Source organism: Hemicordylus capensis, chromosome 1, assembly GCF_027244095.1.
Source record: "Hemicordylus capensis ecotype Gifberg chromosome 1, rHemCap1.1.pri, whole genome shotgun sequence".
In the NCBI taxonomy this organism is placed as follows: Eukaryota; Metazoa; Chordata; class Lepidosauria; order Squamata; family Cordylidae; genus Hemicordylus; species Hemicordylus capensis.
Genome location: NC_069657.1, coordinates 413,496,888 through 413,509,519, shown reverse-complemented (window position 1 = coordinate 413,509,519; position 12,632 = coordinate 413,496,888). Strand labels below are relative to the sequence as shown.

The window sequence follows — 12,632 nt, the reverse complement described above, 5'->3', positions numbered from 1 at the left end:
CCTGTAATATTCAGCAGTGCAACTCCCTAGATGCTCTTGCGCTAATGTTTAACTAAATGAGTGGGATTGTTTTATAACAATCCCCATCTTGTTTGAGCTTTTGTGCTGACAGTGTATTTAGAAGAAAAGGCCAGGATAATTGTGCTTACCATTAAAGTGCTCTATGTTTAATCTATGGGTTAAAGTCTCTGATTATCAAAGATAGGGAATACTGACCTCCAAAATAAGAAACCAGTCATAAAGACCTATGCCCTCTGTAAATGATGTAGCTAATTAAAAGCTTCTAACCACTCCTCAATCTTATGAGACATGTACATTGCAAGAAAATTGTGGAGGAAGAAGTTGGTTCCCAAACTTTGATGGGTAGAGTACCCTTTCCAGAGACTGGCCTAGAGGAAACTGTAAGATTCCCAAATAAAACCCTCAAATCCCCACCTCCCCGGGGTACACATGCCTGAGAATCAGTGGCCAACATCCTCGCAAACTGTGTCCCAGGAAGAAGTATTGCTGCTGCTTCTGGAGATCCACAGTGCTTATCACATAGTGGGATGGGATTTTCACCAATCTCTACTTCCTCTGGAAGTGCTCTGTGCCACCTGAAAAGAGGATCCTGGGACATGACATTCAGGGACATACATTTGGGTGGTGCAGAGCACTTCCGCGGGAAGAACAGAGTAGTGGAAATTCCACCCTCCTCTCCACATTCTAAGTGCTGCAGAGAATGTCTCTGTTCTTCTTTCCAGCATGTGGGCCATTACATTAAATAAATTATTCTCCACTGGTAGTAACTTGCTCCATCATCCTCATTTCTCATATCCGAAGTTTGAGGACAGATTTTGCACCTTATTTTGAACAATGAAGAAGTCAATGAATGACTTCACAAAATGTGCTTTTCCTCTACATGTGCTTTTAATGAGCTGGGTGTCCCCCCCCCCTTTTTTTTAAATGTTGGCCAACATTCTCTGCAGGGCTATGAAAATAGAAGTGTGGAGATGCAGAAATTCTCACGTTTAACTGCTCCGTTGCCTTTTCCTGCAGCCCCAACAGGCATATGGAGTGGCAGTGGAAAGAGCATGATTTTCACTGCTTCCTCCAGATGAAATTCTTAACTGCAGGAATCTGTCGCTGAGGATCGCGCAGCCCTCAGGGACAGAGTTAAAAACTCCATCTGGAGATAGAGGGCAGCAAAAATTGTGCCCTTCCCCGACCCCCATGCTTGCTGGGGCAGCGGGGAAAGACCATAGAGCAGTTGAGCTCTAATCTTTCTACATCTCTACAGGACTCCTTCCATTTTCATAGCACTGCAGAGAATGTCCGCTCTCTGTGTGTGTAAAGCTTGAGATACTCAGCTGCCCATTTTCAATCCAGATTTGGCTGGAGATCTCTTGTTCACTCAAGGCTTCCACATGTGTGGGACTTGCTTTTTTGCCTCCGTGTCAGAGCAGTGCTGTGTTGCACTGGATACACAAATGCAGTAGCACCTTGCCTTAAAATGAATGAGGGAGACTGCATGAGTTCCTTGTTTGCTTTAGATCCCCCACACATGCATGAGACCAATTTGACTGGATATATATTTTATATATTTAGAGCAAGAGTCCGTGTTGCAGTGATTTGCTGCACTCTGGCTCTCCAGCCAAAGACTGTACTGCCCTGCAAGTCAGGAGATGAGAAAAGATGCTGTCTCCATTGCCACTTCTAACCCCTTAAACCTGAGGCCAACAAATTTTCAATTTTTCTAAGTGTTCTGTTAAACACCATGTTAACTGAACTCATTGTTTGAAGTGTGATTTTAAATCTTCCTTTTACAGATCTGCTGTAATAATTCTCTTTCTGTGACCTTTGTCTCATTGTACTAGTTATAGCTGGATCTAAATATCAAAACTTCCTTAAAGTTAAACAAACAGTGGGTGGCTGTAAAAAGGGGGTTGCATGGGAATCTGTAAAAGAACGACTGAATTCTACGGTCAAAATGGAAACGTCTGAAGTTGCCATCGAGAGGCAAATTTAAAAACCTACTCCCTCTTCTTTCTAGAAAATCATGGCTGCAGATCTAGTTTGAGCTGAGTGATTTAATATAATTTACTAGAAGGAAAATTTTAGAAAATCCTTGCATAGGACTTCAGAGATGTAACAAAATGCACCTTGCAAAATTATGCCCTCGGCACAGGAGATGTATCTCATATCTTGACCCCATGCTGGTTGGGGCCAAGGTACCTGAAGGGCTGCCGCCTCCCACATGAACTTTCTGCCCCATAAGAGGTTCTACAGAACCCTCCCTGTGTGTGTCATCTTCTTTGGAAGCCTAGTTGGCCACTATAGAGGGGAGAGCCTTCTCTGTGGTGGCCCCTACCTTCTGGAACTCCTGCCCATGTGGCATTAATTAGACTGACACTCTCCCGCCTCAGGTTTTGTCAACTTGTGAAGGCCTGGTATTCCAGCAGGCTTTCCTGGATTCTGCGGGATATCTCAATTTCTGGTGGTTTTAGGTTTTTTATATCTCTATTTGCCATTGATGTTTTATTCTATGGTTTCTGTTTCTTTATTGTTGTCGGCTTTAGCTGTAGGTTTTATTTGATTGTAAACCGTCTCGAATTTTTTGTCAAAGGTAGAATACACATTTTATTTTAATGCATTAATATTGAATCTGCAATTGGATTAGAAACACTCTTTTATTTTTACATGGCATGGATAGCTTGTTTAACACCACCTAAATTCTTAAGTGTCTAAAGATTTTAAAGTCCTTTAATCTCTTTAGGTAAGTAATTTTATTTGTTAAAGATGCAGTCCAAAGGTCACTTACTGGGGAGTAAGCTCTGCTGAACTCAGTAGAACTTGCTTCTGAGTAAACATGTGTAGGATTGCCCTATAAGTGTCGGTTGGCATCATCAAACATTTGCAAAATCTACACAAATTTGTTTGTTTAACATACTTTTATACCGCCCAAAACTTACGTCTCTGGGCGGTTTACAGATGTGTCTCCTACCATATGGGTTACATTTTTATAATTCAGTAAAGTAAGTAAAATTGCACCGTTGAGTCGGTGTCTACTCCTGGTGGCCACAGAGCCATGTGGTTTTCTTTGGTAGAATACAGGAGGGGTTTACCATTGCCATCTCCTGCGCAGTATGAGATTATGCCTTTCAGCATCTTCCTATATTGCTGCTGCCCAATAGAGGTGTTTCCCATAGTCTGGGAAACATACCAGCAGGGATTCAAACCAGCAACCTCTTGCTCACTAGGCTGTGCCATTAGGATTATAATTCAGATCGGTAATAACTTTTAAATTTAAGTAGCAACTGAAATATAATTTAAAACACTGTGTTTTGGTGGTGTGTGTGGTGTTGTTTTTTAGATGCAGGTGAAAGGGCTGATCTGTACCTAGAAGGAAAAGACCAGCTGGGAGGCTGGTTTCAGTCTTCCCTCTTGACTAGTGTAGCAACACGGAAAAAGGCACCATATAGGTAAGTTGATGCTTCTGGTACTCTATATTATGGGAAGCATAATATTTTGGCTACTTCTGCAGTAAGCACAATATCCTTCTAAACATGTATTGAATCATTTCAGGACAGTTACAATGTCTTGTGGCCTTTTGTTTTTAGAACTCTTGTGGTTCATGGATTTACTCTTGGAGAAAAAGGAGAAAAGATGTCTAAGTCAATTGGCAACGTGGTTGACCCCGATGTAGTCATCAATGGAGGCAATGTAAGTAATTACACAGTTGCACTCCCAGAACTGAAAATACAGTCTGCTAGTTCCTCAGAGTAACATGAGTGGCAATTATATGACCCCAATATCAATTGTTTGCTCTCTGGAAGGGTCTGCTTTACATTTCATCCTGCCTCAGTACAACTACTCTTGGGCGAATTACTTGGAAGGCTGACGAAACTGCAACATGAACAAGTCTCACTTGCTGTCTTTTCAGGCTTTGTGAATTATGACAAGAAACAATGTAAATTTTGTTTGGGGGCCAGCACAGTTCATTCTGAGACCCCATTGTAGGGCTTTAATTTCCTTTGGAACCCCTATCCATTTACATGTGAGTTTTAATGTGTGCTTTGAACCTCAACTTTGCTGCCTTTTTTTTTTATGACAGCAGCCATTTTATTTATTCACAGTGCTCCAGGACATTGCCACCACTTGGGGTAGTGAGGGTATTCAAGATGGCATCTACCAGGAGGTGGCTGCATATTGCAGCTCCTGCCACCACTGTAAATGCAAGATATTTTTTTTAAAAGAAAAGCAGTAGTACTGTATTCCAAAAACAAACCCCGTTCATACCTATTCATTGCACATTGCACATTATGTTTACTGTTATCCCTTGGCAACCGTGGTTTTACATATCCACAAACATGAGATTGTGTCCAGTCTCGCCAATCGTGACACAAATATCTGCAGTTGGTGAGTTATTTCAGTTATTGGTGGGGGGGGGCAGGTGGCAGTTTTGGGGTGGTTCCGATGTTCGATCTGCTCATTTCTCTTGCTGACCCTTGCTGATTTAAAGTGCCTTTGAATGATTTTTTTTAAGTTCAAAAATTTTTCAGAGGTTCATTCCGCTTGGTGACTTGGAGATATTATGGGATTTTTTGGGTGATTTTTTTAGCAATAATCCTTTGTTTTGGGGTCTTTTCGTAATCGTGGTTCCTCTAACCCCCATTTTCCATTTACTCTAATGCCTCGCCAACCACAAATTTGCCAACCACAGGGTTGTGCAAGAACATAATCCTTTCGTTTGGCGAGGGGTGACAGTATTTTGGAAGTTGAATGGGCCTTTGTCAGTTTGTATTTGATTCATTCTGAAAATGAGTGCACACCTCTAACTTCCATTTTTTACTTCACAATTTTCAGCCACTTAAGTACCTGCTTTTTGTTAACTATGCAACTGTGCAAGTGAGAGGCACACTGATCAGGACATTGTGGACAAAGAATCTATCGAAAAGAAATCCATTTTTAAGGAGATCCATTTTGCTTTTATTCCATAGCTTTTCCTGAAAAACTGTCTTATAGGGGAGCATTGGAAAAAATTGTTCTGCTGTCCCTAGTCTGAACACAGTGAAACAATTGTAGCCTAGTCTGCTTTTGATCATTTTGGTTATTGTAATATACAGGTGAAACTCGGAAAATTAGAATATTGTGCAAAAGTCCATTAATTTCAGTAATGCAAATTAAAAGGTGAAACTGATATATGAGACAGATGCATTACATGCAAAGCGAGATAAGTCAAGCCTTAATTTGTTATAATTGTGATGATCATGGCGTACAGCTCATGAAAACCCCAAATCCACAATCTCAAAAAATTAGAATATTACATGGAACCAAGAAGACAAGGATTGAAGAATAGAACAATATCGGACCTCTGAAAAGTATACAGTGTACTGTGCTTGATTGGCCAGCAAACTCGCCTGACCTGACCCCATAGAGAATCTATGGGGCATTGCCAAGAGAAGAATGAGAGACATGAGACCAAACAGTGCAGAATCCTGAAGGCCGCTAATGAAGCATCCTGGTCTTCCATAATACCTCATCAGTGCCACAGGCTGATAGCATCCATGCCGCGCCTCATTGAGGCAGTAATTGCTGCAAAAGGGGCCCAAACCAAGTACTGAATACATATGCATGCTTATACTTTTCAGAGGTCCGATATTGTTCTATTCTTCAATCCTTGTCTTCTTGGTTCCATGTAATATTCTAATTTTCTGACATTGTGGATTTGGGGTTTTCATGAGCTGTACGCCATGATCATCACAATTACAGCAAATTAAGGCTTGACTTATCTCGCTTTGCATGTAATGCGTCTGTCTCATATATCAGTTTCACCTTTTAATTTGCATTACTGAAATTAATGGACTTTTGCACAATATTCTAATTTTCCGAGTTTCACCTGTAGAGAGAATATGCAATATTATGTCATAAAACTTAAATCTGGATCGAGATCCGTCGACATCCATAAGAATGGGGTTCTGCGCCTGCGCAGGAATCCCTGCGGTAGCCATGCCTCAGCTTGTCGAGGCGTCCAAGCCCCGCCCACACGCAGCGCGTGCTATTTAAGAGCGGGGCTGGGCGCCATGTTCCTCAGTTCTTCTCCGACCGCCTTCGCGCGTGGACCTCGGTCTGCCACCTCTTCGTCGGAAAGTTACCTCAGTATTCTCTTCAGAGACTATTTCTTTTTCTCGGACTGATCGCTTCGTGTATGACCCTCTTTTTCTGGCTGACGGACTCCTCTAAAGTTGACAAGGAACGGCTACCGACCAACAACTGGCTTGACGTGGACTGGACTTGACTTCCCTGTCGTCGCGCTATGGCGGACGATAAAAAGTCTTTTAAGAGGTGTAAGGGTTGCGATGCAAAGCTCCCTTCCAAAGACCTCCATGAATTATGCCTTATGTGCCTGGGCGAAGAACATAATGTTTCAACTTGTAAAATTTGTCTGTCTTTTTCGAAGCAGACGCGAAAAAGTAGAGCGCTTCGCCTCAGAGCGGCAATCTATGATGAGGTGTTAAGTCCCTCGACACCGGGCACACCTCACCCCTCGACATCAAGAACTCAATCTGCTTCCACACCGCGTTCGAGGTCGAAAACTTCGACGTCAACGCATCCGGGATCTCCACGTTCAAAGTCCATATCCTCGACTTCGAAAAAGTCCAGACCTTCGACATCGAACCGTCCGTTGCCTATGAGCGAAGTCTCCTCGGTTGCAAAGACATCCTCGACACCGAACAGCCATAAGCTTCGAGTTCCATCGACCTCCAGCAGTGACCCCGACGCCGACGAAACAGCGACAAAATCTACGACAAAACGTCGACGATTGATTGATCTAACGGGAGACGCTACGCCTCCCCCTACTGCTCGACATCGACCATCTTCGACGCCGACTCGCCCGTCGACGCCAAGGCCGTCGACACCGAATGTTTCGGCTTCTAGAGCAAGATCCCTCTCGCCTGCTCTGACACCGGTTCCCTCCTCTCCACCTTCAACACCACCGCCTCCGGGACCTAGCGCGCTGCTGTCGCTACACACGCCATTGATTACTGCATCAAGGCAGGTCACCCCTCGATATCGATCTCCACCCCCAAACTTCGATATCGACGGAGATACTCAAGAGGCTGAAATTGGTCTACATCTGACTATGACTCAGTCGCTCCTGTCGCTCTTGGACTCCACAGCAAGCACACCTTCACAAGCCACGTTTCGAGGTTTTCCGGCATCGGAGGAGGAGTCTCATTCAACTTTGACTCATCCTGTCCACGAAGTACCATCGCTCTTTGCGGCCCAGCTGCAAAGCCCTTTGCCTTGGCACACTTGTGGGTCCACCCATACCCGCCCCCCCCGCCACATATACCTGGTTCGGGCCCTGCAATCTCGACTGGTTCTCAAACTTCTTTACCAACCGTGTCATGGGAACCACTGACGTCTCTTCCCGCCACAGTGGCTGTACGCACGATATCTGCGTCTACTAATACTCCCTCCACAGCAACTAGACACTCAGCGACACAAACACCTACAGTTATCACCTTCAATGCCTGCGTGCAAATGAAACCGCCGGTAACCCATTCCGTAGCGGCTCAGACAGCACCCCTGCCTTCACCTCCCACTCCTTCAGTGCGTTCTCAGGGGACCGCACCTACTTCTCCAACAGCCTCGCCTTCTGAACATTATGGCTCGTCTGATTTCGAATCGGACCCCGAAGGAGAGGAGACCATTATTGAACCTCCCACGGATGTGGCACCGACAGTGTATGTTTCACCCAACGAAGAAATGAAAGCGTACCACTGTCATGTGCGTACCATGGCAGACGCCCTAGGGCTTGACCTATGCTCCGATCTGGCGACAATAGACGATCCCGTCTATAATTTTATGTTGAAGTCACAATCGACGGCCCCAGTAGCCCTCCCGATGCTCCCTGTAATCACAAGGGCAGCTAAATGTGCTTGGGAAGTACTCCATACTTCCACCCCTACTTCTAAAAGGCTGGAGAGCCTTTATCGTATAATGGAAAAAGACAATACGTACCTTCTAAAACATCTGGCTCCCAATTCCCTCGTAATTGACTGTGCCTCTACGTCAAAATCTGGGAAGCGGCATATTGTTCCTCCTGAAAGAGAGGGAAGGAAATTAGACCTCTTATGTCGGAAAATCTATTCAACTGCGTGCCTCTCAATCAAAGTTGCTAATTACGCAGCGTGCACCGCCAAATACACTCACAGTCTTTGGGAAGGATTGTTTACTGAACTTGACAACCTGTCACCGGAGGAGTTCAAGGTTAACTTTCAAAAGGTTCTGGAACACTCAGGCGATCTGACTAGGCAACAACTCAGTATTGCCAAACACCTAGCTGAGAGCGAGTCCAGAGCCATGACGGCTGCTATCACTCTTCGCAGGCATGCTTGGCTCCAGTCTACTACCTTGCAAATGGACATGACAGAAAAGATAGAAGGTCTTCCTTTTGACGGCTCCGGCCTGTTTAGCGAAACCACAGATGCCACAATGGAACAACTTAAAAAATCTAAGTTTACCGCGAAAATATTTACCGCGCAACAATCCACTTCTACGTACGTGTCCAAGTACCGTTCCACGTATAATAGGCAGCGCCCTTCTTTCAGACAACAAGACCGTAGAGACTTCCGCAAGTCCTACCAGCCTTATCACCGGCGCACTTACCAGAACAAGTTCAAAACAAATCAGGCCCAACGTACCAAAGGGCCAGAAACTCAGAAGCGCCTTTGTAACTCAGGTCCGTCCACCACCAATTCTCCATTCCCCGTCCCCGCCGTCGGGGGCAATAACATCTCAACTGATGGGTCCCTCCAACGACCCCTGGCCGGCTCAACCCTCCTTCAGGCTGGCAAGCCATGCCCCCGCATGGCAACATATAACATCAGACCGTTGGGTCTTGCAGATCGTATCTTCAGGATATGCCATCGAATTCAAGTTGATTCCACGGTTCAGGGGAATAACATTCACCCCTCCTTCCTCTACACTACGGGAGGAGGTCAGGGAATTACTGGAGAAGGGGGCAATCGCCCCAGTACGGTGGACGGACAGAAAGGATGGATTCTACTCCCGTTATTTTCAAATTCCGAAACGGGACGGGGGCATCCGTCCGATTATGGACTTACGTAACTTGAACAAGTTTTTTCATGTCAGGAAGTTCAGAATGATGGCGTTGCAGCAAATCCTCCCACTCCTCCAAGGGGAACAGTGGTTGGCAACGCTGGATCTCAAGGACGCCTTTTTCCATGTGAACATTCGGCCTCCACATCAGAAATTCCTACGCTTCACGGTCGGTCACCAAGTGTACCAATACAACGTATTGTCCTTCGGCCTGTCCTCCGCCCCAAGGGTCTTTACGAAATGTATGGCGCCAGTGATTGCCTACCTGAGAACACATGGCATCACGGTCTACCCTTACCTGGACGACTGGCTCCTGGCCTCAAGGGATCCAGATGAGTTACATTCGCAGATCCATTATGTTCTGTCGGTCCTTCATGACCTAGGCATCCAAGTCAATTGGAAAAAGTCACACCTGGAACCTATGCGGGTGGCAAACTACATAGTAGCGGTATTAGACACAATGCGCCAAAGAGCATACTTACCAGAAGAGAGGTACGTCTTGATCAAGGACATGGTAACGCTCTTTCGGGATCACCCCACCCAGCCGGCACGCTCCATCCAGCGCTTATTGGGCCTTATGGCCTCCTGCAATGCGGTGATTCACTATGCCCGTCTAAAAATGAGGAAGCTTCAGCTCTGGTTCCTCTCAGTTTTTCACCCTGCAAGACACAACCAAGAGAAACGCCTACTGATACCTACTCCCATACTTCAATCTCTCTCCTGGTGGACGGAACGCAGGAACCTCCTGGAGGGAGTACCTTTCCCGCTTCCTTCCCCAACAGTCTGGCTAACAACGAATGCCTCCCTGCTAGGATGGGGAGCGCATTGTGCAGGCTGCCGGACGCAGGGCAAGTGGTTCCTCAACCAAACTCAACTCCATATAAACTTCCTAGAATTGCTGGCAGTTTTTCTGGCTCTACAGTCCTTCCTACCACTGTTGCAAGGCAGCTGTGTACAAGTACAATTAGACAACACGACAGCGCAAGCATACATAAACCGCCAAGGCGGGACGGTCTCCCGGAGCTTGTGCGCTCTAGTCCTCCAGATGTGGCACTGGTGCATCCGCCACAAAATTTACCTTCTCGCAGCCCACATCAAGGGCCTAGAGAACAGCTTGGCGGACAATCTCAGTCGAGTATTCCTGAACGACACTCACCACGAATGGGAAATCAATCCAAGATACATCAATCCGCTATTCCGTCAGTGGATTCGTCCATCAGTGGACCTGTTTGCGACCTCAACAGACAAAAAGTGTGCTCGCTTCTGTTCCAGAGCAGGTCACGACCCACTATCATTGGGGGATGCTTTTCAGATGGACTGGTCACTAGAGACGCCCTCCATGTTTCCACCTCAACCCTTAATTGCCAGAGTGGTGGCTCGACTCCTAGCGCACCCAACTCCCTGCATCCTCGTGACGCCATGGTGGCCGAGACAACCATGGTTTCCACAAGTACGCAGACTGTCCGGAAATCTTTACCATCGCTTCCCACCAGAAGTGGACCTCCTCTCACAGGACAACGGCCTCGTACTCCACCCAGACGTTCTCACTCTCCGTCTGACGGCTTGGCGAATAAACTTTTAGATGATATATTGTTGAATCAAAGGAAATTGTCAACCAGGAGAAATTATCACAGCAAATGGCTTCGATTTAAGGCTTATGCGAAATCTCATGGGTTTCTGCCAAAACGGGCCTCCGTTCGTCAAGTACTCCTCTGCTTGTCCACTCTTAAATCGCAGGGCTTGGCAAATGTTTCTATCAAAGTTCACCTTGCCGCCCTATCATCCCTTCACCCGGGCTGCGACGGTGTTACTCTCTTCTCACACCCCCTCAGCAAAGCCTTCCTGAAGGGCCTCTCCAGTGTCTATCCTCCAATAAGACCGCCGGTGGAACCTTGGAGCCTGTCTTTGGTCCTTTCTTCGCTGACGCAAAAACCCTTCGAACCTCTGGCCTCGACGTCTTTGAAATTGCTATCCTTGAAAACCGCGTTCCTGGTTGCCATCACGACAGCACGTCGGGTGAGTGAGCTCACTGCATTGAGAGTTGACTCCCCGTACACTCAATTTCATGAGGACAAGGTGCGTATGCGACTGGATCCCGCTTTTCTGCCGAAAGTAGTTTCCGATTTTCACTTAAATCAGGACATTATTCTACCTACCTTCTTTAGGAACCCACAATCGGCCCTGGAAAGGTCCATGCATTCGCTGGACGTTCGTAGAGCCCTTCTATTCTATATGGCTCGTACGAGGGACTTTAGAGCCTCTTCACGTCTCTTTGTATCATACCAGGGCGCTACCAAGGGATCTCCAATTTCTCGTCAAAGATTGTCTAGATGGCTTGTCAACCTCATCGTACTCACGTATGAGATACAGCATAAAGCACCTCCGAAGTCCATCAAAGCCCATTCTACCAGGGCTTATGCTTCATCGTCCGCACACCTCTCAGGGATTGGCTTCCTGGACATATGCAAAGCAGCTACCTGGTCATCCAATCTCCCATTTGTCAAGCATTATGCCATAGACGTGCGCTCTGCTGCAGAGGCTAGTTTTGGGAGAAGTGTCCTAAAAAGGGTGTTGCAATAGCACTTCTGCACCCCCCTCCTTGGGGAGCTTGCTAAACACCCATTCTTATGGCTGTCGACGGATCTCGATCCAGATAAACAGGTTGCTCACCTGTAACTGATGATCTGGTAGAGATCTGTCGACATCCATAAGACCCTCCCATCCTTCCCCTCTGCAGTAGTGATGCTCCTCTGTGTGCGTGCTGCTTACTATACTTACCGTATCTATTCGTCTCCACTCATGATGTCCATCTGCAATGATCGTCCTCCTCGGCGGTCGTCGAAAGAACTGAGGAACATGGCGCCCAGTGCCGCTCTTAAATAGCACGCGCTGCGTGTGGGCGGGGCTTGGACGCCTCGACAAGCTGAGGCATGGCTACCGCAGGGATTCCTGCGCAGGCGCAGAACCCCATTCTTATGGATGGCGACGGATCTCTACCAGATCATCAGTTACAGGTGAGTAACCTGTTTTTTCTATTATTTGAGAGAACCCGTTTTTTGTACACCTGGAGATTGAATAGCTTCCTAAAGCATTTTTAGCAGGTGAATTTCTCTGTATAGCCCCAAACAGTAAACTAGTACTACAGCCTCAACAGCATCGCTTGCATATATGAATCCTTGTAAAAACTTAGAGTGTTTATTGCTACTTGTCTAGCTTATCAGTGTCTGTGTTGTGGGAACAGTGTGTGTGGGGGGGTGATTTTCATACCGGAGGGCTTTCGGCCAAACTTGAGCTTGATGTTTGGCTCATTGGATCGACTGGCCGATCTATATTACTGTATTTATGTTGACTTTAGTTGCAAGCTTAATGTGTATGAGGGACAGAGGAAGCTGCCTGAGGCTTGGTTGGGCCTGTGTTCCATCTAGCTCAGAATTGTCCAAAGGAGGACATTCTTGATTGGGGAGGGGGGCAGTATTTTGGGGAGACAGTTACAGTTGTTACTTAAACCCCTCCCTCTCCCTCTC

The 12,632-nt window shown here is 46.4% G+C and overlaps 1 protein-coding gene across 2 annotated transcripts in view; it reads left to right on the top strand.

The window, feature by feature from the left end:
• The window catches only part of IARS2 (isoleucyl-tRNA synthetase 2, mitochondrial), a 69,353-nt gene that overhangs the window by 37,763 nt on the left and 18,958 nt on the right, over positions 1 to 12,632 (top strand). For both annotated transcript variants that reach the window (XM_053308863.1, XM_053308873.1), the window contains exons 16-17: positions 3,353 to 3,461; positions 3,600 to 3,702. In XM_053308863.1, the coding sequence (XP_053164838.1) occupies positions 3,353 to 3,461; positions 3,600 to 3,702 (212 nt within the window). The remainder of the gene's footprint in view (positions 1 to 3,352; positions 3,462 to 3,599; positions 3,703 to 12,632) is intronic.